A 26470-nucleotide genomic window follows, 5' to 3' on the forward strand; every position below is an offset into this window, starting at 1 on the left:
GTCTTTAGGAGCTAAGATTTAAGGCGATATGGAACAGTTTCAATTTCCACCTCTGGCAACTGTAGCTAGCCAAAAAGGTATTATTGGCTTTCCCAGTCTGATAAGCAGCCGAGGAAGCCACCTTTCTGTCAAAAGTGTAAATCTTTTTACTTTCTTTATCTGGTGGAGCCACTTCGGAAGCGCAATGTGTGCCTGCCCTTTTCCTAGTTGTGGTAACCACCAGGGAGTTTGGTTTGAGCTGACCCCCGATGTATAGAGGTAGGGGCCACTCTGAACACCTTCTCAATTAAGGCATAGACTGCTTCAGTAAGGATAGGCATTAGGAGAGTGGTTGAATGAGTCGCTCAATAGATTGCAGGAGGGGAAATGAATTAGGTTGCAGACTTCTTGTCTTCACGAACATCCCCCATAAAGTCTATCAACTTGGGCCTCCTGTGTCTATGTTGCAATGTTCTGCGGCCTTGAGAAGCACCTCATTGTATTGAAGCTGGTTGTCGACTGGGAAGTGTAAGCAAAGCATGGCATCAACAGTAAGATACACAAGTGACAACACTTCAAGGGTGTTTATTGAACTTTAAAAAGGGTTTGATAAACTCCTATCTCAGCCTAAATCTACTAATGAGAGCAAGCTACGACCATCAAAAAATAACGCAGTTCTATTAGTCTGTCAAAATAAAAAGGCCTATACAAAAAATACTATTGCCAATTACCAACTACAAATAGTGTGGGGAACGATGTTATGTAAAGAAAGAAGTGTTCAAAATGATATTCCAGGTTGTTCATGTCGTTTGCCTCCCTTCCCTATGTTTTCGGCACAGGACAAGGCGGTTCACTGAAGCGTAGCAGTCTCTGGCTTCTTTAGCACGAGGATACAGTTCAAATCTTTAGCAACGGGTCCTTGACTGCGCAAGTCTACTAGCTTTTTAAAAGTCTCTTCGCTCAGAGGGCATTCTCCTTCAATTTCCTCAAGTATTCACTTCGGGTGATTCACTGTTCACTCCAGATTCCCCTCAGCCAGGCTCAGATCCCTTTTTCACAATATTAATCTCCTTAAATTCCCCTCATCTGAGCTCAGATAGCTTTTTCTACAATTAGTCTCCCTCAGCCAGGATGGACCAATTTCAATTTACTTCATAGATAGAAGACTTTCGAATGTGCACGGGTTTGGCTTAACCTGTTGCTGGACCACTAAGATTTCACAATTCCTCTTGTTTTAACATTTGTCACCCATGCGTTGGATACCTAACAGACTTTCGAATGAGCACCCATGTGGTGCCAGACCACTCCGTATATGGTATTGTATCTTACCTTCAAAGTTCTTTATACAATGTTGCCACTTGCAACCTTGGTTTCCACACAGACCGGTTTGGTATCAGTCTCCCCAACTCACCTGCTGTGCAGACTTCACTGGTGCTGCTTTGTTGTAGGAGCCAAGGACAGTACCACTGCAGCAATCGATTCACCCCACCTCGACTGTCTACACGGGAGAGCCCCGGGTACCTCTGACACACAATGCAAGACTCTTTGATTCCAGGTCTTATGTTTTAGTCTCGAAGGCTCATGAAAGATACAGGCTTTCGGTGAAATGGCCAATGGCACTTCCCTCCTTGCAATCCTCTTCAGTCTTGCCGTCTTCTGCCTTGTATTAAACTGCCATCTTGGCACTGCTGCTTCCTCATGTGCTTTGCTCAGTGTGCTTTCCTGCTCCGCCTTTTATCTGTGTGGGGAAGTGTGATGGGCGTCAGGTGTGTGTAATGATGAGAAATTGCCTGTATACGGCTGAGGTGTTAGTCTGTTTTCTTTCACAGTGAGCGGTCTGTGGGAAAGTGTTTGTTAGAAAAAGGTTCAGGGGTGGGTTGAATTCCTAAGTATCCTACTGGATAGGATGGGGAAAAGCTGTTACAGGGATCGGGATACCGCATCTCACCATCCGGTGTCCCACTTCCACTCCCCAAATCCCCTTCATCCAGGTGATCCTCCCACAATGGTCCAACCCCAGGAACTGGATCCAAAAGCGATGGCCGTGTCCTAGCCCCCTGGATAACAGATCCCTGGGGACTAGCAGGTGAGATCCCTTCAGGTTTCTCAGGAAAAAGTCACTGGTTTATCTTGATTGTCTAGTGACTGGATGACGTAGACCTCATAATATTGGTCTTGGTTACACTAGTCCCCTTGATCTCCAAGAGATGCAGGATCAAGTGAACCTGAGGTGTCTACAAAATAGAAGTCCTGAGAGGGGAGGAGCCGAGGGGGTAGCCTGGCTCTGGGTTTAACCTTCATCTGAATGACTACTGATCTGTGTGCCAGTAATATGGCGACTAGCCTATTCAACTTATCTTAATCATCTTCCCACCCATAAGAATGGGTATCTACTGAACCTCATTTTCTCTTGAGAGTCTAACAGCAAGTTTCACTCATGTTCCGGTCACCTGGTCTGATCACTTTCTGGCACCTTTTTTGGAAGCAAGACGACACGAAGCAACACAGGTTCGATCCCTGGGTCCGCGCTTAGAAACCTCTGGGTGTTTAAGCGCATTATAAATACGTAACTAAGACAAAAAAAAAAAAACAATTCCTGTAACAGGGCCTCGATGCCCACGGGGGCTGTGTGAGCGCTTTATAAATGTAAAAAAAAAAAGTACTATATTGCTGTCGTGGTGTCTCATGGCCTGCAAGCTCGCAAGTTATGGCATGAAGTGGACCGGTCTCTGTTGGCAGATCAGGTGAGGGGCCAATGTGGAGTTTATGGGAGAGCGAGACTATCCTTGTACCTCTCTCCATACACTTTGCCTCCAGGAAGGACCTCCAGCAATTGAAACCTTCGACCTCCCGCTTACAAATGCCCTCACACCCCACACCCCTCAGCCCTATAAAACCGACCTCGCAGAGATCAGGACCAATGCCTAGGCAGTTCACCGCCAATCTCAAAGCACTCAAAACTCTCAAGCACCATCTAATCGACCTGGAGAGCCGATCCCTCAGCCCAGAACAAAACCGCCCTAGCAAGCATAACTAGAACATAGATGGAAAATTAAAAAAAAAAAGCAAGCCCTATGTGACCTTCTCACTGCACTTCCACAATGCCGCCAATGAAGACACTCCACCATCTCTAAATTAAATTATATACCCCAGCCGCCCACAGATGAACAACCAATAGCCCCTCACATCCAATTCCCCCCCATTCCAAAGCTCTGGCAGTCCGGACCAGTCGTCATGCCTCTCAGATATTGACCACTGGATGACGACCAACCACCTCATCCTCAACCCTAGGAAAACTGAAATCCTGGTTTGCGGGAAAACAGCCCCACTTCCTCAACCAATCCGTGGCCCAAACCACCAGGACACGCACCGGCAATATCCAACGTGGTAAAAAGCCTTGGATGCACATTGGACTCAAGCCTTATCCATCAAACGCACAACTATCATATCCAAAACCTGCTTCTTCCATCTACGGATTCTCAGGCGTATTTTCCCTTACCTATCCCCACCGTTTTTCGGCCATCAACTCCCATCATCCTGTTGCCTAGACTACGCAACCTGCCTCAACCTAGGTGACCCAGCATCTCAACTAAGGAAACTCCAAAGAATCCAAAACGCAGCAGCACGTCTGCTCATTAACCCACCCGCCAGAGAACACATCAGCCCTACTCTAAGAGTCCTCCATTGGCTCCATTGGTCGACACTACCTTTAAAGCCATTTGCATCACCCACTGCGCCGTCAACACCGGACCGGAATTCCTCCAAGACAAAATTGTTCCCTACCAACCCTCTAGAAATCTCAGATCTCACAGCATTTCGTCTAGTGCTCCCACCTCCCAAATCCTTCAGACTGGGCGATTCCCCTTCTCCATCCAAGCGTCGATCATCATCATTACACACATTCGCAACACTGAAAACCACCTGAAATTCAGAAAGGCCCTAAAATCCTGGCTTTTTCCAATAGCCCCCTGAACCCTTATTCCTCGAAACTTCTCTGCCGAACCCAACATCCCCTTATACAAACTACAACAGTGGCCGGCAGCTTTCGCAGTGGCTCACCCGACACTATCACCCCATGTGCAACAACATTCCTGACAAATACACCAGTGAAGCCAGCAGCCTTTGCTGTGGCACACCACAATAAACCCACTCACGCTCACTGCATGCTCAGACCCTTGCACTAGAGAGACCATGAATAATGAGATTGCGCCATCTGCACTGGACAAATATCGTTCCAGCCGAACAACTCTGAAGACTATGGTATTTATACCTTACACCACATCTGTGGACACAGGCTGCAGGCACGGCCAATCATCCATGCACCATAGAATGCAGCTATGGCCATGCTTTCTGGTCTAGCAGCACATTTAGCCATCCACAATGAAACAACCGAGGTACAACACCTCTGCCACTAGCATACAGAGACTACCAATGAAATGAAACTCGGTATAGCTGGCCACACATCAATTCTCTCAATAGCAATCTATCGCAAACCACCAAATGCGCCCACCCACATGCCTGGCCTCTTTGGGCTTCTTAGTCGACCCTAGCCAGCCACCCAAGTCCTAGACCGGTAAAAAAAAGCCCTTCCTCAGAGGACTAGCTGCATGTTTTCCCAGCAGTAAGATTACTGCTGCGAACATTCCAGCTGCTTTGAAACGCACTAGTCACCATCATTTCAATATGGATTCCATCCAGCAATGGGTACGAAATCAGTTAGATCATCACTGCTGGATGATTTAGCTCTTCTCCAGGACTGCAGAGAAGAGTGCCAATTCTCATGGACCCCTCTGCGGCATTCGATACTGTGGATCACAGCATTCTATTGACCAGTCTTGAGCAAGCAGGCGTTACAGGGCCCCTACTGGCATGGTTTGAGTCATTTCTTAAGGGACAGACCCAGACCATATCCTTTCAGGCCTGCCAATCGCCAACTTCTGGTTTGGCCTGTGGGGTTCCTCAGGGGTCAGCCTTGTCCCCTCTCCTTTTTAATCTGTGTGTGCACCTATTGGCAGACTTCATTGCAGAGTCTGGTGTCCTATTTTACAACTACGCCGATGACTGTTTCGGCTGGACTCCCCACCAACTGAACCCTTTGGCAAACCTTGCGACTGCCTGGATAACATAGGCAAGTGGATGTCTGCCAATTGGATAAAGTTAAATGGAAATAAATCGCTCCCCAAACAACTTGCAGTCTTTGGAATTCTCAATTCTGGCTCGACTCGCTTGGCCCCTGTTCAGTAGTGTGTGCATCTGAAAAGCCTTGGGGCGAGGCTCCTTCCCAGTGGTTTGCGAGAAGCACAGATCTCGGTAGTCTGTAATGCAGGGTTTGGGAAACTTAAAATCTTAAAGATACTGCCTTTGCTACCCCAGACAGCCGAACTAGGATGATCACGTCTACTATAATGGTGTCACTGGACTACTCAAACAGGATATATTTAGGGTAACCTATATATCAGATACAATGTATGCAGGTAGTCCAGAATTCAGCAGCAAGATTGGCGCTTAATGTTCCCCGCTTGACCCCTTCTGCGGCCCTCTTGCATCGCCTTCATTGGCTCCCGGGGGCAGCACGGATTGAGTTTAAGGTACTTTGAGTCACTCACTGGGCTTTAAACAATTCAGGCCCAGAGTATTTGAAAAAAAATAAGAGCAGTACTATCCAACTAGGCAGCTGTGCTCTGCCCCTCAGTCACTTCTTAAAATACTGCGGTACCACCAGGCACGGCTGGGAGATCACTCCTTTTATGGCTCCTACATTATGGAATTCTCTTCCACCGTCATTGACAGTCAGATTACCTTCCCTTCCGCAGGTCGCTCAAAACCCATCTGTGTGCAATTCAAGCTTATTTTCTCAGTACTGCCAATACCAGCTCCTAGACACTTTCAGCCCTTGGTGTGCGCTTTATACGCTTTTAAATAAACGGGTGGAGGTGCTGGGGTGAAAAGTGTCCGGGCGTGGCTTTTTGGCTGCTGGTTCATCCCTAGCTACTACTGTGTGTGATGGGTCCTGAAGGTTAACCAGTTGTGCAGGGTGCCAGTCCATTAAGTCTACAAAAGAGGACATATTCCTCATAACCCAATCAAAGCTCTCTGGGGTCCAGTCAGATGACTTTGGAACTACTGAGGAGTGTCCCTCCTTGTGGTGCATGGTCCCTGAACGAGTATCCAAGGGTGTTCTTAGATTTAGAGGGGCCACCATCCTGGTAAGTGGAGGGCTTAGACGGTAGAGGTGTCACTTTTTTTTGTGGATTTCAACGTCAGACTTTGAAAGCGGGCCCGGGACGGGTTTGAGTGCTCTCATTTTTGAGATAGTGGAGGGGGCTGTTGAAGCACTTTGACATGCCTTTCAGCATGCGAAAGGCCATCTGATTTATATGCAGTGTCAGAAGCCTTTCATGTGGCGAGCATTATGACCCAGAGTGCAGGGATGTTTGAGGACCTTTCCTTTGACACGGTGTTGCTTTCAACAGTCAACAGTGTGGTCAACGGTCAGTCGTGGGATGTGTGCTTGGTGTGGCGTGAAGTGTGCTCGAGTCGATGGGTGTAGTCTCAGCAATAGGACCGCCAGCCTGCTTAATGAGTTGGTGGCTCGCACGTGGGAGTCTTGAATCCTGTTTGCCCTCAGTGTCACTTAGGACACTGGCACTGTCATCACTGGAAACTCCCTCCACGCCAATGGAGGCCTCAGCCTGCATGGCGTGGGCGGCCCAGCGTTTTGTTCTACAGTCCGTCCATGCCCTTGGTAGAAAGAGCTTGCAGGATTTCCAGTTCTTTACGGGGTGATCGAGGGAGACTGGTTACACACTGTTCGTCTACCCAGGGGTACTTCCTATTGCAAAAACAAACAAAATTTTAAAAGGTGTATTTTCCAGGATTCGTGGAAAAGGCAGCGAAGAGAAGGAAATGGGTGGGGGGGGGGCGGAGATTAGGCATTCTCTAAAAGGAGAAGTATGCCCCCCCTCCCCTACTCTCACTACTGTGATGGGCCTCAGCCCATTGAGACCTGTGGGCTGCGGTCAATGTTCGTTAGACGATTGTTCGCTCGCGTCAGTTGAAATCTGCTGCAGATCTTGTGGCAGGCGGTTATCAAAAGAATAGTAAGAAAGTCTATAATCAATTTTCTAATCAGAGGCATCAGCCTGAAGCCCTCTGCAAACTGGTGTCCGACTACAATGGTGAAAAACCCCCAATCTGAGTGACCTCAACACGTGAAGGACCAGGGCGTCTGTCGGCATCACACTAGGGATAGTATTACCTGTGCCCTGTCGACATCGGTTTGAGTTTCAAAAACAAATCATACAATACTCTGCGATTACCACTAGATGTCGGCCTATGCATAGCATGTAATCTAAGCAGACCCACATGCCTCACAAATATATATCTATATCTCTTTGGACCATATGTCTGCTACAGGTTCATTGTAGCTTACTACAGCCTTCTCTCCCACCCAAATTAGTCTGGCTGCTCTGCTACACTACCAATACCTTGGGTGGTACAGACTCGTACTAGACGTTGGAGCTCTGTATTGCTACGTAGAGAGTCTTGTAGAGTACCTGGAGTGGACTTTTACTCCCCAACAGTACATACTACGTTAACCCTGAAGACAGAAGGTAATACAGGGAATGGGGGTATCAGAAAATCTGCAGGGACTCGTAACTTACAATTAAAGCCAATTTGTTGAACCAGGACTGTATTCCTGAGAGAATGAGAAATCAGCAAAACCACAGAGTGCGAGAGAACTAAAACTGAAAGCTTGTCACCTTGGGAAACTGGAAAGTCACCACATATGTCGAGGATAAGAAACTATACTAGAGAAAGACATTAGGGGGGCCCAATTAGGGAGAATAGGCAGAAAAAAAACGACACAGCACTCTGGGACTAAGTGAATTGTAAATCTAACAGCCAAGACCTCCTAGAGAATAGTAATATAATAGGGAGTCTAAAACCCTGCAGGAGAGAAAGAAGGAACCTGAACAAAACTAAAATAATCTCCAAAGACAAGAAGAACTCAGACCCTAAGAGGAATTACAGAACTTGATCCAGAGGATAACCAAAGACCATGTGTGTATAGCTTATTGAGTGGACCATAATAGTAGAGAGCATCCCTGTGATGAGACAAAACAACCAGAAGCGAGTCATTCTCCTGGCCTTATATATACTAGTGGTAGGGTCAGATAGGTTAGATGTGGGCACCTGTCAAGTCTTTGGACATTCACACTAACGGACTAGCACCTTAGTTCGAACCATGGGAAGGGAAGAATCCTTAGTGAATGGTAAACTATATAGTGAAAATGCCTACACAGCATCTGTGTCCTCCTGATTCTCCCCCCACAGAGATGTAATGCAGAACATTGCTGTAGGTGTGTGGGGGGGCATGGGGAGGGTTGGGTCTTAAAACAAAGAGCCGGTATAATCGACAGAATTATAATCATTTGCATTGCATTGTAATAAAATAATGAAATCCCATCACATTAATGGTATAATACATGTGAATGTTTGTGGAGCTGCACAATTAATTGGATTATAGAATTAAACTTGGAAAAGACTGGTGAAACATTTATTAATCCATTACAATGAAGTCTTCGAAATCCATGCCATTTTGTACATCTTTTATACTTTTGATATTTTGTAAATGAAGCTAAAAACACAAGTTAAGTTCACAATTTAATGTCAAGGGGCGAGCAGTAGATGTTGCCTTTTCGTTCCATTAACTGGAATCCAATGTTGATGTAGCCACAGACCTAGTGGGAAAAGAAAGATTTAAAGATACAAAATTAATTTACTAAAAAGCCTGAGTCAACACACCGAGTTGGCAAGAATTACAAATGAATACATCGCTATCAGCACTGCAACAGTCCTTGGTCCACATTGAAGCAGCCATGACTGACATGTAGCCCACAATGTAAACAAGGATGAAGAAATCGAGTTCAGGTACAAACATTAATTCTATACTACTATGAAACAAAGCTACATACGACTACATTCTAACCTCACTCATCTCAACTATGGTGTTGTTGTAAAAGGCCTAATATTTTAAATGAGTGTTAAGGCTGGTTTTGTAGTGGCATGGAGTGAGTGTTTGTGTACCTTAACATGATTTTTGTTTGAAGACTTCTTTGGTAGTGTAACTAACACACACATTTTATTTGTGGGGATTATGGCATACGAGCATTATATACACATGTGTATGGCGTACGACTGAACTACATAGGGTGTAAGAGTATATGGTCTATGACTAAATTGTAAACGACACAAGAGAGCGTTGCATAAGGCGTATGAGTGTTTGGCATACAAATGCTTGCTTTAAAATCAAATAAAATCTTAGTCAGTTTTGAATTTCCATATGTACAATAGTGTACATATACAAAATGTAAACATATAAAAACACATACTTAAAGATTTACATTCTGCGCATGCATTAAAATTATAGTGCAGACCAGGACATGGTCCAAGGTCCAACAACCTACTTCACGAAGGAATGGATGTGTGGCCTATTTCAGACGGAATTTCTAATCCCAACAAAACACTTATGACCTTGTTGATAGCGGCTTGGGTAGTTCTGGCGAGGAGGAGGAAACCGAAAGGAGGAAAACGAAAGGCAAGGGAGAGGGACAAATTCCATCTAGACTGGGGCTGTTATTGGACTACCTCAAGGGAGACTACATGCGGCAATGGTGCCCTCAGATCATGAAGTTTGGGCATAATGTAATTGCTGAGGCTCATCTGGAAGCTAAAATTGGTGCATCAACACTCAACCAAAGCATATGTCACAGGTGAAGGAAGGATATGGGGAGAAGGGTGTTATGTATATTGAAAATGCCAATAAAAACAAATGAAAAAGAAACTAGTGCCGTGACTGCCACACTAACATGAGTATCAAGTTCCATAGAAAACCCGAAAAAAAATGAATTGCTAATAACTTTTGGCTCAAGTGGCGATTTGGCAGATATTTTGCTAACAAATATGTTGTCATGGCTTCCCACCCCATAACACCTGGAAATTGAGAAAGAAAGTTAAAAACACTGTTTCAGCCTAGTCCCCTGGCCATCTTCCCATGGAGAAAGTCACATTTTTGCTCCAGCGCACAGCCCAAACCGCTGGACGGAATCCAGTAAAAATGAAGCCAACAAAAATTGTCTGTGAAAAAGGTGTGGTGAAAATGCCTCTGCAGTGAACAGTAAAAAAGTTACCAAGTAAAAAGTAGTTAAATATACAGCTGAAAAGTAGCCACAAATGTAGTGTTAGGGTAATTGGCAGAGTTAAGGAGCGTTTACTGGGATTATGATTGCCTGGGGGTTAGGGTAAATAAATTGGGGTTTGGTTGGTGGTTATGGTAGATTAAGAGTCAGGGTAAGTGTTGGGTTTGGATAAGTGTTCAAGAAAGGGATACAGAGGTTCGGAAGGGCTGGTGAACCTAGGGGTAAGGGTAACGTACGCATAAGGTGTTAAAGTTGCAGTTAGGGTAAGGTTATTAATACAGCAAAGGTTTGGGGTAGGGCAAAGGCTATGCAGTCTGGTGAGCTGGTGATTGAGTTGGAGACAGGTTCACTTTATTTTCCATTTAATTTGCATTCAGTAATATGCAAATAAAATGCATTAGCACGCTGAAGGGTTAATGTTCTGTGAGTTCAGGGTAGGATAAGGGTTGTAATTAGAGTTAAGTTTACTCTCTTCCTTCTTAAGAGTATTGCTCTGATCACATTTTTTTCTCTTAATGTAATGAAGTTTGAATCAAATTGAATAATATATTGTTCTGTTTATATTAAATTTTATTACATGTAAAGTTTTGTTAAAACTATATCATAATGAAATAAAAAGAGTTGGGGGAAGATTTAGGAAAGGAGTTAGGGTTGCTGCCTTGTACTTTTGTGCATTTCAAAACAGCTTTTTTGGAGACCTTATTTCTTGAATTGATGGACTACATTTTCTAAAAACTTTTTGCGGACTATATTTTCACATGACCACATTTTTCACACAGAACCAACTGGACCAGGTGCAAAACCATGTGGGCACAAAGTGTTGACTATTTCCAGGGGCGGCGGGTCTGGGGTTATTCCATCCAGTAGTAATCCCAAAATGATTTCTACATCTCCCATGGTGCTTTACAGCAGAGGCAGACAGGATTTAAAAAAGAAAATGAAAAAGCAGAAAGGTTTTCCCAAACTAATAACCGTTGACTTGCTCGATGATTTGGATGAAATCATCAAAACAAAAAGGTTGAGGCTACAACCTTGTCCCACCACCCCCACAAACTGCAAAATGTGTTAATAGATTACAAAATGAAAGTTAAGAAAACAATATACTACAGTTTGTTTTCAGCCCATTCATTTTCCCCATAGAGAAAAGGTGCAGTTTTAAAACAGCTTTAGTTTGAAAAACGCAAAGCTGTTTTGGACTTGACCAAGTAGGACAACAGACACAAAGCGTGCACTTAAATTCCTTGACTGGTTTGGGGTAAATCCATCCAGTGGTTTAAAATATGCGACAGAACAGGGTGCACTCTGCTCCTTAAAACCTTTGTATCGGCGTTGGTGCTTTTTACAGCAGAGAGGCTAGTACCTTGACTTGTTGGATGGACTTGGATGACATTTTGTAAACCAAGAGATTGCCAATAGGGGGTGGCAGGGGAGAGTTTGGGATTTTGCATGCTTTTTAAACACAGGTATTTACGTTTATTTGTAGTACATTGCTACTATTATAGTGTGGGGAAAACCGTTTGAAATAATTAAAACGATAAAAGGCTACCATTCTGCATTAGGCCATCTCTTCTAGGTATGATCATGTAAAAAAAGCGACACCCTGTCCTCCAGATGTCAGACGGGTGGGAATGGCTACTTTTCAATAACAATAAAATAGTCAGTGATGGGTTTTCTATCTCTGCAGCAATGTAACAGGACGGTATTATCTGGTCTTTTGTATGCCAAAGAGGGAAATCCCACACCACCCACACACAGACAACAAACATTCCTCATCCAAGTTTTCTTACCATAATTTATGACGCCGTCACAGCTTTGGGTTGCTTCTTGGGCTTTAACTTGAAGAACAGAATGAGTGTAGCAATACCTGCATACGTTGCCAGAACACACTATTGGAAACAAACATGGACATTTAGAATTTTAACATTACAATAGTGCGACAAGCCTAGCACATCTCAATTGGCTAGAGATTTTTTTTTTATTTGGAAATTATAGTAGGCTGTAATGTGGTAATGAATGGACTGAAAGAAAATAAGGAGAACATCTAGACCGATGTGGTGCACACGTGCTGTTGACATTTCTTGATTGTATGTATAGTTAAACTGAACGCCAAGATAAATCTATGATGCTAAACTACTCTGCCATGGAAATACTCCTCGTCAGGTAAGATTTTAACTTCAGAGCTACCCAACTTGTGAGAACCCCAGAACTTTTTGCTGGACTGGTACGATTATGTTCCCCATGCCTCAGTGAGTGGCAACATTTGTCCACACCCACAGATCCTTTCTCTTTCTTTTTTATGAGTGTCATTAAGACTCTCCATTGTCCTTTTAATTGTATCCTTTGACAACTTTTGGTATTATACCTTTTTATTGTTACAGGGTTGCCCTTTGGGCTACCCTTTTACTTTCTCTGGCTAACCATGTGTGAACTACAGCTCCAAGGGTAGAAAGGATATTTCAATCTGTTCTACGAGTGCTGGGAGATACAATAGAGCCCCTTTCGCACTAGCACTAATTATATTACAGATGCAAGCTCATCTTAAATGGCTGATGGCAGTAAAACCATTTCACCAATTAGGTGAACCTTTACCACAATCTGTTTTCACAGCTGGGTGCCCATATGACCAAAATGTCTCGTCTTTTTGCTATTTATTCGCTTCCTGTCCCTTCTTGGTCTTTCCCCTGTGGGAAATTCCTTTGTGTGATTTCGATCTTTCGGTGCGAGACCTCAGTCAAGCTTGCCCAGACTCTGAAGTGTCTGTCAAGGCAGGAAGCGAGGGAGGCGTCCAAAACTCTTCAGCCCTTCGTCTTCCAGCCTGCATGCGAGAATCCAGTTCAAACTGGGAGGTTGGCTGAAAGGACTGTTCCCCCTGAAGGTAGGGGATTGCCGGGGCTAGCTGGTGGGAACGGAGGACAGATCTGGGAACCCCTTAAGAAGAGTAAAAGTGCCCTGGAGTTCAAGACTGGGAGGAAAGTCTGGGCAAGAGACTTTAAAACGAACAACTGCATCGTAGTACAGATGGAACAAGGGTCTGAGAACCCCAAATACAGAGAAACTACTACAACCATTATATGAACAATAGCAGTATGTTAGGCAGAATCCTGTGCAGTTCCCTTGGGGACCACTGCAAGAAGATTAAGACTACAGGAGTAAGCAGTAAACCCAATTGGTAGCAGTCTGTACCACCCAGATTTACCTGGAAGCTGTGGCTGAGCAGTCAGACTTCCCGCAAGAAGAGTAGGGCAGTATAGAGTATACACAATAGGGCTAAAAACACAGTAGCGCAAACAAACACCGACCAGAGCTTTGCATCAAAAGTATATAATTATTTAAAACACTTTAGGCAATACACTAGCACTCTAAATCAAAAGCAAGTTAAAACACAGTCAGGTAAAGTATAAACACCTCCCTTGATAACTATTAGACAAGTCAGAGTTAAAACACCACTATTTGTTAAAACAGATGTGAAAGCATAACCTAGATGGCACTCCAATAGTTAAGTTAAAGGGAGAGAAAAAGGCAGGGCATAAAAATACAACAGTTCCCAACACTTTTAGAAGTTCAAAGCAAGGGAGTAAAGGCAGTATACACTGCCGAGCCAAAGTTCATAGGCCAGGCCCATTTTAAATGGAGCAAAGCGAAATGTGCCCAAGATCACACAGTTAAAAATGCACTAAAAGTCTTTGCAGAATGTTCAAAAGAGATTGGGGTGATTCGAGAAGTAAAGTTAGAAGGCCTGGGGCCAACCCAGTTGGAAAGCCACGGATTTAAGGGTCACCTTGGGCAAACTGAAGAAAGGGGGGGCCAGGCAGAACACATTAACTTAAAGAGAGAGGAAGCTCCAGCGGTGGCAGTTATTCCTGGCAGTGGTTGCAGTGCGTTGTTTCGACCAGGGGAAGAGAGGATCTCGTCGAGGAGGAAACTTGAGTCGTTGCACTGCCCAGGGATGAAACCAGCCGCGGAGTTCGTCGGTTGAAAGGTACGTTCCTTTTATTCACAGTCAAAGTGGTGAAGCTTGGCTATCCGGCCGCCGGGGTGCGTGGGCGATTCGACCAAGAGACATCTTTGGAAGGCGAAAGGGGCGAACTGGTTGATCCCACCAGCTCAAAGGAAGAAGACTCGTCCAGCAGAAGATCTTCTCTTGTCGTTGGGAAAGTGGCGAGTTCGTTGCAGCAGGGCTCCACCAGTGGTGTCGTTGCAGATGGCTCAGCTTCTTCCCTCTTTGCATTCTTAGGTCCTGTGGCGACTTCTGAAGTTCCAGTCCCAAAGGCCCTACTTTTATGCAGAAAACCCCCCATTCAACAGCCTAGCTGTCACTGCTCACCACTGGGCCAATCAGAATAGAGTGTGACTTGGGTTGCTAAGACAACGCAGTCCAGGGTGCCAATTCCCCTCCCCACACATCCTGTGGAACACAGACAGAGTGGCACCATTTGGAGGGCTTCTGTGGAGAAGCCTGCCAAAAAGTGGAACAAAGGACTCGACCTTGGTTAGAGTTACAGAGACGGACACAAACGCCATTTTAGAAAAGAGTTCTGGCGAAAAGACCCAACTGTTCATTTTATATTAAATAAATAAACCGGTGGTATCTTTAACATTGCACCAAAAAGTGGTGCGTTTAAAATCAATGGGAAAATCCCATAGGCAATATTCCGGTGGAATATTTTGTGTGTTAACCACTACCACCAGCCAGAAACCCGACAAGGAGGGGTGGGGGGGCGACTGGACAGTGCCCCCTTGGAAACAGACCCAGGGGCAATCGAATTAACCCCTTCCAGTACTTCCACAATATGATGGTTTGTACTGGTTCTGTTCACAATTTTGGACTAGTAAAGTCAATGGTGACTTTACATGCCGTGGGATGACAGTCAGCCCCAGGGTATGGAGTCTATGTTTGGGGGTCACTATGACACCCCTGTGTTACTGCACTGAGGGTGCAGTGTAACACAGATGATACCCTATGGAGTAAAAGGCCCCATAGCCCAGAAGCACATACAAAGTCAAAGACATACATCAAATCATGCCTAAGAGTGTAAGGAAAAGAGTCTCACTCTTAGTAGGAGAAAAGAAAAAAAAAATATCCAGCAAAGCTGCTGGGGGACTCACTAGGTTTGGGAAATTAGCCGTAACACAGAATTCTCCCTAACAGTACTTGGAAGGATAGTGAACCAGGTCTATCTTCCAAGCAGCAGAGAAGCCTGAAAAGAGCCAGTTGGAAGAAGCCATTTCCTCTGGCATTGTGAGAAGCTGGAAAAAGAAAAAAAAAAGGGAAATTTCCTCTGGCATCCTAAAATGCCTGAGAAAGGCCAGGTGAAGGGAGACGACACTGTCCCCACCGCTTGCCGCGTCGTCAGTGAGTCTAAGAACAGCCATAGGGAAGGAACTCAACCCCCTGGTATTGTGAATAGAATAAGTAATTTGAAGAGACTTTCTTTTTTGTGTCTACCATTGACTGAGAAATCCTCCAAGAGAACTGTTAGAATCTTTGTTTTATTCATTCTGGAGAATGCATCTCACCAAGAGGTGAATACAAAGCCTCAGTCCAGAAGAAGGGAGTCATTCCTCTGGACTAAGAATATGCTTGTTTTTTCCTTATTTAGAGTAATGTATGGAAAAACATTTTGACACATACGGGGGAATATTTACTTTAGACTGACATCCCGACAGAGAACTTCACATTCAGTTGACGGATGAAAATCCCCCTTCGTGTTAGGGACAGTTAGGGCTTTCCTCTTATTTTAACCCAATTAAATCACAACAATGCCACCTGTGTGTCAGTCTCCTTCCACACTCTTACAATCAGAACAGAGCTATAATAAATTTATTTTGAAATTGGAAAGTAGGACTATACCAACAATGAATTCCCCATAAAAGTCATGAATCACCAGCTACACAACTGATTTTCAGGCAAGTTCACTATGGATACTTCCAGTATACCTCATGATTTGCACTTCCTACGGGCTAGTGATAATGGACGCTTGGTAAGTGTGTATGCATGTGTAGAACCATGGGGGCGAGTGTCTAAAAGCTGCGGTGAAAAGCTATAAGCCAGCCATAAAGTCAGTCTGCCGTTTAGAATGGTTTGTCCATAAACATCACTAGGATCAAGGCAGCTACAAGTTCCCAGAATCCAGGTTGCACTGCAGACAAGGCAACCTTGAGACTGTTGGCGATGGAGGATCCCACCAGAGGAGCTTCAGTCCCAGGATCAACGACTTAAGGCTCTATAGATGAAGACTGCCAACAATACTGATGAACTCGGAAGAAGTCCAAGTCCCATTTAGGAGCCTGGGATGTAGCATTGTAGGTACCTCTGAGGCAAGGAATATCTGAACTGGCAAATTGCCGCCCCCCCCCCCCCGCGCTCACGCCCCTGGATGTACTAGATGGTTGGAAGGGGTTGAGAAAATACAGGTGGTGGCTAGTTTTGATCAAGCCTAAAAAGTTTGAGTAAAAAGGTCTGCAAACAGACCAGCTAGGAGAAGGCTGGGCGAGCAAGTAAAACAATGTCCACAAAAGAAGACCACTATAAAAGGTTGCAGAAGCAGTGATCTCCCACAGCAGGCAAGCAAAGTGGTGACCTTCGAGGCCAGATGATGCCCCGGTCAACGCAAAGACTAGGATACAGAAGGGTTCCTCAAGGAAAAACAGCAGTACAAGTCTAGTCCAGGTCATGTCACAATAGAGTATGCTCTTGTGAACAGCAGCAGGCCTTTTAAATTCCAAAAGGCACTCCTACTCTATGACAAGCAAGGATTGTTACCCGTTCAATGGAAGGGTGGAGGGATAAGATGGAACCTAGTCCCAAGCCCTTACAGAGTGTTTGAACACGTGCAGCGATATTGGTTATACTGTCCATGCCGCAATACCCATTAGCCGCTGTCATGGCCAGGTCTCTTCCAAAACCACAACTTGAGGAAGGCACATGGGCACAACCAGGGCAATGGAAGTCAGAAATGGAATGGACTGGGATTTCCCCAACCCAAAAAGGACACCCCATTTCCTCAGTCCACCAACCCTAGACAGACCTCAGGGTAACCATCAGACAACATAAAACTGCCTGAGAATGAAAAGGGACTACAGGGGAGCAGAGGAAAGAAACTGTTAGGGAGAATTTCCATTTTTGTGCCAATTCCCTTTAATATTAGAGACCCCCAGCTCTTTTGCTGGGCTCAGGGCTTTTCAATTTTAACTCCCGAGTGAGTGGGAATTTCTCACTCGTGTTTTTCTGACTAAGATTTTCAGTGTTTGTTTTATGGAGTTTGGTAAACTCTACAGGCATCTTTTTACATTGTGACACACAGCACCTATTGTGCTATGACAATAAGAAAAGAAGTCGCTTGACGTCTATCAATGTTAAACTGCGTTTTCTTGGGTGAACTGCTGTTCCCAAGAATAGTAAGATGACTGCCGTCTTACTTACCTTTTCCTTTGTGGGTCCAGTACACCACCCTATGTGGAGTGCTGGGGGCAGGGGGTTTACATAGTAACTCCTTTAACCCATTCCTCATGTAACATTCTGTTACACTAACTTACTTGAATGGCTGGTGGTCGTGGTTTCTTTACAACCTTGTGCCATGTACCTGCATGCTGATCCCTCAGCTGCAGTACAGCACCGAAGGGTGACCATTTCCTCAAAATGGCCCCAGTCTTTTGTTCGCCATTTGTTCGTTTCTTCTGGGCCTTTACTCTGTTTGCATCATGTTAGAGTCCTTTGTTTTGCCTTTGGGGGAAATTCAGTCCTGAAGCCCGCCCAGGCTCGTGTGTCTGGAAAGGCAGGAAGTGAGGGAGGGTCCTGAAACTTCCTTGTCTCTAGGTGTGCCTGAGAGAATCCAGTTCCGATTGGCTGGCTGGCTGGCTGGCTGTCCTGAGTCCAACCACCCTGCTGGGTGATTGACAGCCTAGGGCGGTCCATAAATGGGAGCTTCCAAAAACCTCACTTTTTATGCGACTAGGAGAGTCGACCACTGAGGGCAAGAAGACTAGGGAGAGATGCCAGCAGCACCCTCCTGGACAGCAAAGTGCCCGGTGAAGCCCTGCTGACCCAGTTTTTTTAATCGACCGGGAAGACCTGTACAAACTTCCTCCCTTAGGCTGGTGGGATCAACTAGCCTCAAGACAAACTATTTGGTGCAACCCCAGACTTACTGTGAATTTTCAAGTCTGCAGAATCCCAATACCCGGGGTCCCTTGACCATCTGTGAGTGCACTGTCTTCCGAAGCGTTAATCCGGCCAAACCTTTGTGGGCAGCCAGAGGACCCTACAGAAGCAGGAAATCCGCGTCCAGAGTCCCCTCACCAGAGTCCAGGGATCAAGGAACTTCCAACCGCAGCGGTTCGGTTCGTTGGCCCTGGGACAAAGGTGCCAAAACCAAAATGAGCCGCTTAATCCAGAGGAATCCATTGCTGAAGAGTCCCTCTCTAGAGTGCTACCGCAGGAGCCCGCCACACATCCCCACTTTCATCACCACGACCAAGGACCAGGAACAAGGGTCAGCTGCACTGCAACCAGAAGGCATCCAGCTGGAACAAATTCTTCAGTTCACAGGTACTGTGGGACACATTATCCTTTTGCCATTGGGAGTGCTATTTTTATCTCGAGTTGACCTTTCAGCTTGTGCTTCAAGGTGATTCCTCTGGAGTTGTTGTAATGTCTGTGAACTATTGACTATTTAAAACCATTTTCTAGGAAGAGAGCATCAGAACTTTGACTTTGCCCATTGGCTTTTGCTGTCCTGGCTCCCTAAAGGCCCTGTTCCGAACCCATTGGCATTTCTTGTTCCCTTACAGGTTTTAATTGTTGGCCACTATTGCTGGGATAAAAGAATACCTGCATCCCTTTGGTAGAATCTAACGTATTATAGAATAGCAGTATGTTCTGATCTAACCCTAACCTTTCCCTCCTTCACAACTCAATATTGCAAAGGAGAGCCAAAATAAGTGTTATACTGACCTCAAATGAGGTCACCCTTGTTTCTGGAAAAGGTGTTACATGGATGAAGTACTCACCTGCTTTATTGTTCACTTGCTTAATTGAATCCTAATTTGGGATTAAGGTTACAGCCAATTACTGCTTTTTAAAGAATGCTTTAAATATATCTGTGCATTAATAAATGATAATATAACTTTAAGTGCTCAAGTGTTTACTTGGATATCTGTATTTCCTGATTTCATTGTACAGCTCACATTATTCCTTTTAGGATAAGCCTGGCTTCTCAGTCACACTACCAACTTATGTAATACAGACCTATATTAAAAGGTGGGTTACCCAATACCAAGAATAAGTCTTTTGTAGTCCCACACTTTCGTAGTCCCACACCAGTTGGACTGCACGGATTCTTACCAAACATTGCCACAGTCCGTTTTAAGGAGTCTGATCTCTGGGGTGATGCTGGGAGTGAATAAAAAGGTGGTGAATGGATGAGAGGGATAGTGCTAATAACTAGAAGTAGGCCTGGGGAGGAGCAAGAGGGGTCAGAGGACTTTACTTCAGCTAAGTAGAGGGCCATGGCTTCAGGTTTGACTATGCATTTTGAAATGGTGCCCAATGGAAGGGGAAGGGTGGGAGCAAACAGGGATGCTGAAGTGAAGTGGGAAGTAAGGGTCAACAAGGAGGCTATATGTGGAGAGAATAAAAGGAGGGAAAAGACATGGTCAAGAGACTTACCTGAGAGCGACTGCGTCAATTGCAGAGTAAGGTAAAAGTTGTTAGAGAGGCGTGAATTGAATTAAAGTTGGTGGCTCGGAGAGATTTAGGATAGGGGGGCCAGAGGGGTTGTGGGCTGGAATAGATTAGAGGTTAGTGGGAGGGGTGGGGTGGGCAGGAGGAACTGGGCGGTTAGTGAATTCAAAAGGAAAGAGGTAGAACAGAAGGTAGGAAGAGGGCAGATGGATGGCCCCGATTGATCATCAGGCCCATCCCACCTTTACTTTCTGCAGAGCAAGAACAAATAGAGTGGGTGTGTAAGGTAGTAGAGTCAAGAGGGAGAATCCAAGTCTGTGATACCTATGGCTGTCAGAGGTGTCATGAAAACAGAAGTGATCAGTGGAGGTTTTACTACAAACAGTTTGGGCATTCTGGTTCCCACGTATGTGAGAAGTGGGGGAGGGAGAAAAGGAGGATAGAAGATTAGAAAGAGTAGGTTAGCATGGAGACTTTCTCTAGGTGGGAAAAGAAACTGCTTAAGGGGGTCAAGTAATAGCAATATAGGGATAGAAGGGTGCATTGCAGAAGAAGTGAAAAAACAGGAAGGAATGGAGGGGCACAGAGAGGTGGTTCCTGAGCAATGAGTGTAGAACAAACAAGTGGTAATGAAAGGAAGCAGCGAAGCAGAGGGTATACAGTTACCCAAGGTGCCAAGTACAATTTTAAACCATGGGTCTTGGGTGACCAAAGCATAGCCAATGAGGACAGCTAGTTGCGAACATCTGAGAGCAGATGAGGTAAATGGTGCAAAGGCATTGAAGATACAAACTTATCATGCAGTGTAGATAAGGATGATTAGGGAATTTAGGGAAAGTAGGCCTTCAAATCCAACATGCCCCACTGGGGACACAGAACATGCCCTTAGCTTAGAGGTCCTTTGCTGAGAAGCCTGGGGAAAAGTAGTATACACATAGTAGCATGACTATGGGGTTTAATCTGAAGGCCACCTGGTCTACAGTACAGGTTGATGAACAAACCTGTAAAAGATACAGAGGGCCTGGTGGTGGCTCAGATCAGGCCCTTCCTAAGCCCTGAATGGGTCCAGGGTCTTGTAGAGCTCACGGCAGAGGTTTGCTTTGTTTGCCGACACAAGGAATCCTTTGTTGGCAAATTTGCCAATTAGGTCACATAGCTTGCAGCACTTTGTGCACTAGTTTCTTCATTCCCTAGAAGTAGATCCTGCTTTTTGGGTGATGTTGGAGTGACTTTTCACTCCTTTGTGTGAGAGAAAGCATAAACAAAACCAATCAAGAGGGGGATATACCAGGGCTTATTCCTTGTAGAGCAAGTAACCTTAAAGTAATTTCAATGAAAAAATAAGCTGATTAATAATGATTCATACTTACATTCCTTCTACCTGTCAATGTGTAGGCATTGAAATATTTCTGGATTCCAGTAAATTGGTGGGTTCCAGAATCGTGTCCTGCCATGATTGCAGATCCTACAAATGAGTAAAAGAAAATAATGAAAATATTACAGATGATTTCAAGCAAGCATAGCCAATTGTACTACGTTAGGTCCACTCCAGTACTAAATGATTTTCAATCACCAAAAATAAACGCCGAGTATTCAAGGTACGAAAAGTCACCAACTTCAATGAACGGACAATGCCAGAACAGTATGGCTTTACAAGTGTTCTTTAAGTACCTGCGATTAAAGCATAAATCACAGTTGAAACAAGGATTTCTAGCAATGTATTTTGTTCTTTATTATTTGGTATGGGGCATTCCTACCTGTTGGGGCTGTTTTTCTGAAGTCCGGCTAAGGGCTTAGTAAAACAATTCAGCTGAGGCAGTAGCAGACTCCACTCTTTACAAAGCTGTACCAGTTCATGGTAGCGTAGATAGAGCTGCCAGGATTATTTTAGGAGGGAGAGGGGGCTGTAGAATCAGTACACATTAAACTAATACAAATGGTCCAAAGAAACACTATGTATTGTAAAAAATAAATGGTTTATTTAAATACAATTAGGCCCAGATAATTCTTGGGGGAAATAAGTACCATCACATTATATGTAATCACAATTATAGAAACACTAGGTTTTAAAAAGGTACACAGACCAAAGCATAAACCTTATTTGGAACACCCAACAGTAGTTCTAGGGAAGTCAAACCCTTTCATACACATTCAGTATAGGTCACACTTATTCTTGGGGAGTAAAAACCAATGGTTACATTTAGATTACATTCAGTAATTCAAGGGTAGTAGACCCTACCAGTTGTACCGTGACCCTCAGCAACCAATTGCATAATCAGTCAACTGGGCAGCAAATATAATTCCAGAAGTTGAGAAAAAGTCGGTGACTAGAACCTAAAGAGGTAGTTCAAGGTATAAGGAGCACGACGATAGGTAACAGGGTTAGTAACAGCAAACTTAAACCTATCCCTACCCAGGAACCCAGATTAACCACCCTATGGGGTCTGCCTGAACCTACCGGTCACTATCCTTGTGGCTCGTGCGGGGTCTGCAAATTGACCTCTAGAACTAAAAATGTAGATGTTGGCCTGTCAAAGCTCTGGACACAGAAAAACTTGACTAATTGTAACACCGAATTTGTGGTGTACCTGATCACTTGTAAATGTGGACTGCACTATGTAGGGAAAACAACCCGCAAAGCCAAAACTCGTATCATGGAACACCGGAGCTGTCTCAAGAACAGAACTGAAAATGCCCCCATGGTGAAACATTTCAATCTTCTGAAGCATCATCACGAGGATTTCAAATGGACAATATTGTTATCACTTAAAGGATCTAACTATGCCACCCGGGAGAAAAAATTGCTTTATATGGAACAAAAGATGATACATACTCTGCAGAGTGATATCAGGGGTCTTAACGAATCTATTGAATGGTACAACATAATCGCTTACACTCACTTGATCCCTGACCATCGTTTTTTGTAGACTGTGTGCTACTTAGTGTACTAATTCCTTGTCCGGTCTGAGCCATTCCATGATGGCTGCCATGACTAACCACTTTGCTCTACATCTCTTTTCTCTTCCAACATAGTTGTAGGACTACTGTATTTCCCCGACTACCACTCACACATCGGTCGCCCAGTCCTGCTGCACTGATGCCCGCATAACAGACGGCACTCTCCGTACTATCCACACAGCACTAGCGCTGGCAGCAGGATTATATCCTGGGGCCGTCGGATTTGGTCACGACGGACACTCTTTCTGCCAACTTGAAGGTATTGCCTGTTGGGTAGTTGTTTACTTTTGAGTGTTACTAGCCGCCTTCTTTCTGTTTTCTATAAACACACGAGATTAGAGACTATACCTTGAACTACCTCTTTAGGTTCTAGTCACCGACTTTTTCTCAACTTCTGGAATTATATGGGGCACACTGTGGATAATTCGCTTTGTCTCTCAGCACTGGGTTTCTCTCACCCGGACACCTTTTCATATGTTTTTTATGCGATACTAGTTTCGCTATTTGCTAAGCCTAAGCACATATCCTGCTTTTATAGTGAGCTACTACTCAGCGCTCATTTGGATGTTTTTTCTATATCCTAGGTAGGAATGACCCTCAGTTCTACACCGCCTACTACCTTTCGAGTAGAGAGCACCCACAGGCATCAGTGGAGGTATTTATTTCCCTCTATTTAGATGCCTTGGTTCATGTATTTTGAACATGCAACAATAATGGCTAATTTGAAGCTCATGTTTTGCGTTTTTTTTTGTCTTTTACTTTGCAGATGCTACGAATACTTCAAATGTCATTTCGTTTTTGAATGTTGTCTTGGTTACGTGGTCACCTGTATATCTCCTGATGAATGTTCCATAATAACTGTAGGAACTGAAACATGTCGAGCTAATACTCTGTACTGTCACCAGAGTTATTAAGTTTTTGACATACTGATTCTAATTACTGTAGAGTATGTTGCACTTTCTGTAAAGCGTACCTCTTGATGTTGAGTGTATCCCTGTTTTTGATACACTGTCAATTAGCTAATCCTAGCTTATCACGTAACGACTGTTTGATATATGTTAAAATGTTTATGAATTGTATGTACTGTGGACCACACTATTTAATCACTTTTTAGGTCATAATTCTATTAAATCTGATGTTTATCATTTTAACCACGACTGGTCCCTCTGTGGCTCTCCTAGTGGGAGCTCTTTATATGTGTGGCATCTACATTATAGCTCTGTCTCCTCTTTAAACACTGATGAAAGCTACACTACATGAAAATTACACATGCAGGCATCGCACGCTAAGTGAAAGGAATCTCGTTGGGCGCATCAGGCCGACATAGTGGAGTGAGAGGCTGTCACGGAACTAACACGTGTTGCATTGTTATATGGGGTATGGGGCAAGGTATGGGGTACAGCTTTCATCTGTGCATCTTTACCACTGAGGGTCACTGCGGAGTGCAGTGACAATTCGTAGCTTCGTGTGGACGACTTCGCCCAGAGACTGCTGCGTCCGTGCTTCATTCGGATGCAATAAGGATAGAAGGGGCCCTCTGGTGGCACTCTTGCACTGGACGCGCGCAGAAAGAATTTACTTTCATTTAATGGTTTGACCCATTTGACGTTCAGGGAACGCGAGTAGTATGTGATTTGGGAATCAACTTAAAGCAACAATTTAAAGAAGTCTAGTCTGAGACAGACTTCGCAAGATTGTGCAGATCTTCAAACAGTGATTTAAAGAACCCTGTAACTCCTACTTTGGAAATAAATATACACTTGGTTAAAAAAAAAAAAAAAAAAAAAAAAAAAAAGGAGTTTCCACAACACATTTGGAAAAGTAGTCAGTTAAAACAGGAGATCCTCTCTGGCGTAATTCCTCTTGGCATTAGCAGAGGGACGGTATTCATTACAAATTCATGGGGAATGCGAGGGGGCGGGGGAATTGTGAAAGTTAATGTGTGCTTCTTTCTCACCCCCATGCAGATCTACTACAGATTCGTGGCCCGTATTCTGAACCATTTGTTATATTATCCACTTCCCCTTTGCCTTGGGGGTGTTCCGGGAACTGCAGGCTCACATTAGGTTGAGTGTGCAACACTTGGAGGGACTATGGGGGGTTGGGGTGCAGCAGTTTCCAAGTACATTGTGTGAACCTGTGGGCCGGCACAACACCAAATCACTAATCACCTATAACGCATGGCTATGTACAGCACTCCACCTCAAAAGAAGATGGACATACACACCACCCTACCCCCCTCCCCACCCCTTCCCTCCAGGCACGGCCACCGACACTCATCTGCAAAACCACGACTGATCTCATAGTGCACATCTCTGCCACTAAAATGCAGCTATGTACCACAACAAAAATGTGGTCTAGCTGGACACATCAGCCACCTTGACTCAATCTCCCGACAGCCTTCACAGCACCCTTCCACTAGCCAGTTCTACATGGGTCGCTACCAGAGACTTCTCCAACCCCACTTACCGCTGACCTGGCTAAAATACACACATGCATTCTAAATTCCTCCAAACAAAATCTCATACCCCGGACTTCGGTACCCCAAAGGAGTTCACCTAAAGCACTTTGAGGCCATACTAATGGCACTAGGCACTATAATTACTTGGTCACTTTCTCAACCCACAAGTAAAATATATTACTCGTGAAAGCAGTGGGCATGTGTAAAGGTGTTGAGCTCATACAAGAGTGACCGTCCAAACTTTTGGTGTTGCTCTGGCCTTATTACTGGTTGCATAAGAATGAAGAGCAGGTACTCCAATTCAGAAATATTGCACAACAGGGAAGACTCACTCAAGTTCAGGAAGACTGTGCGATAGATAAAAACTGCCAATTAACACTATTTAAATGTAAGAATTAAATTTAATAACAAAGCTTCTTGCCAACACTACACAGCTAATGTTAGCATGTTATGAATAATAAAAAATATTTTAAAAAAAAATAAAAAAAAAGATACTTCTACGGCAGTCATAAGCGCAACAAAAAAACAGCAGGAAAAACACTTGCCAAAGGCTATGGTAGATGCCAACAGTTAAGCATGAAGGTGATTTTTTTTCTCACCCTTTTATGAACTACAGGAGTAAACTACGTTGGCGCTTGTTCATACGCCAAAACAGAAAGCGGGTTAAGGCATCGGTGCAGGCGACAGGCTATACGTGGCTTTGGGACTCTAGCTCCACCAATAGTTCTGCTCTGGGCTTGAAGGGTTAGGGCAGACAGCATTGTAACCATGGTGGACAACTCCATTTTCACTGTGGGGCATTAGTTCCACCATCACAACCCAGTTATAAGCAAGGCACCCCTGCCCCTTCCCAGGTCGAAACTGCATTTTAGAGGACATGTTTGTGAAGAAATTGGAACAAAAGCCACAGGATTTAAAAGGTCAATAAACAGTCTCAACAACATTCAACTTGCAGAGTTAAGTTTGAAGCCTTCTGCTTCAGATATCGATCCGAAATACTGCTTAAAAATAAACACTGCATTACCAACACTAAACACAATCTTATTGTAAATTTACAAACAACTGAAAACTGCAGGCATCTGTATGGGGACAAAGTGAGGTTCCTGACTCTACCATTTAAGAGCAAAGGGAACCGTGAGTCTCGGTGTACTCCCAAGTTTGAAACCACTGAGACAACCGCTCCTTGAG

General features: G+C 44.4%; 1 protein-coding gene across 1 annotated transcript in view; it reads right to left on the reverse strand.

The window, feature by feature from the left end:
* Positions 1–8511: 8511 nt before the first annotated feature.
* Positions 8512–26470, reverse strand: part of ATP5MK (ATP synthase membrane subunit k) — a 38428-nt gene continuing 20469 nt past the window's right edge. The window contains exons 2-4 of the mRNA XM_069611703.1: positions 21234–21328; positions 11969–12067; positions 8512–8723 (exon numbers count right to left, since the gene is read on the reverse strand). Of these exons, the coding sequence (XP_069467804.1) occupies positions 11975–12067; positions 21234–21317 (177 nt within the window). The 5' untranslated portion in view covers positions 21318–21328 and the 3' untranslated portion in view covers positions 8512–8723; positions 11969–11974. The remainder of the gene's footprint in view (positions 8724–11968; positions 12068–21233; positions 21329–26470) is intronic.

This window comes from Ambystoma mexicanum, chromosome 8, assembly GCF_040938575.1.
Source record: "Ambystoma mexicanum isolate Mex_15411 chromosome 8, UKY_AmexF1_1, whole genome shotgun sequence".
Classification (NCBI taxonomy): domain Eukaryota; kingdom Metazoa; phylum Chordata; class Amphibia; order Caudata; family Ambystomatidae; genus Ambystoma; species Ambystoma mexicanum.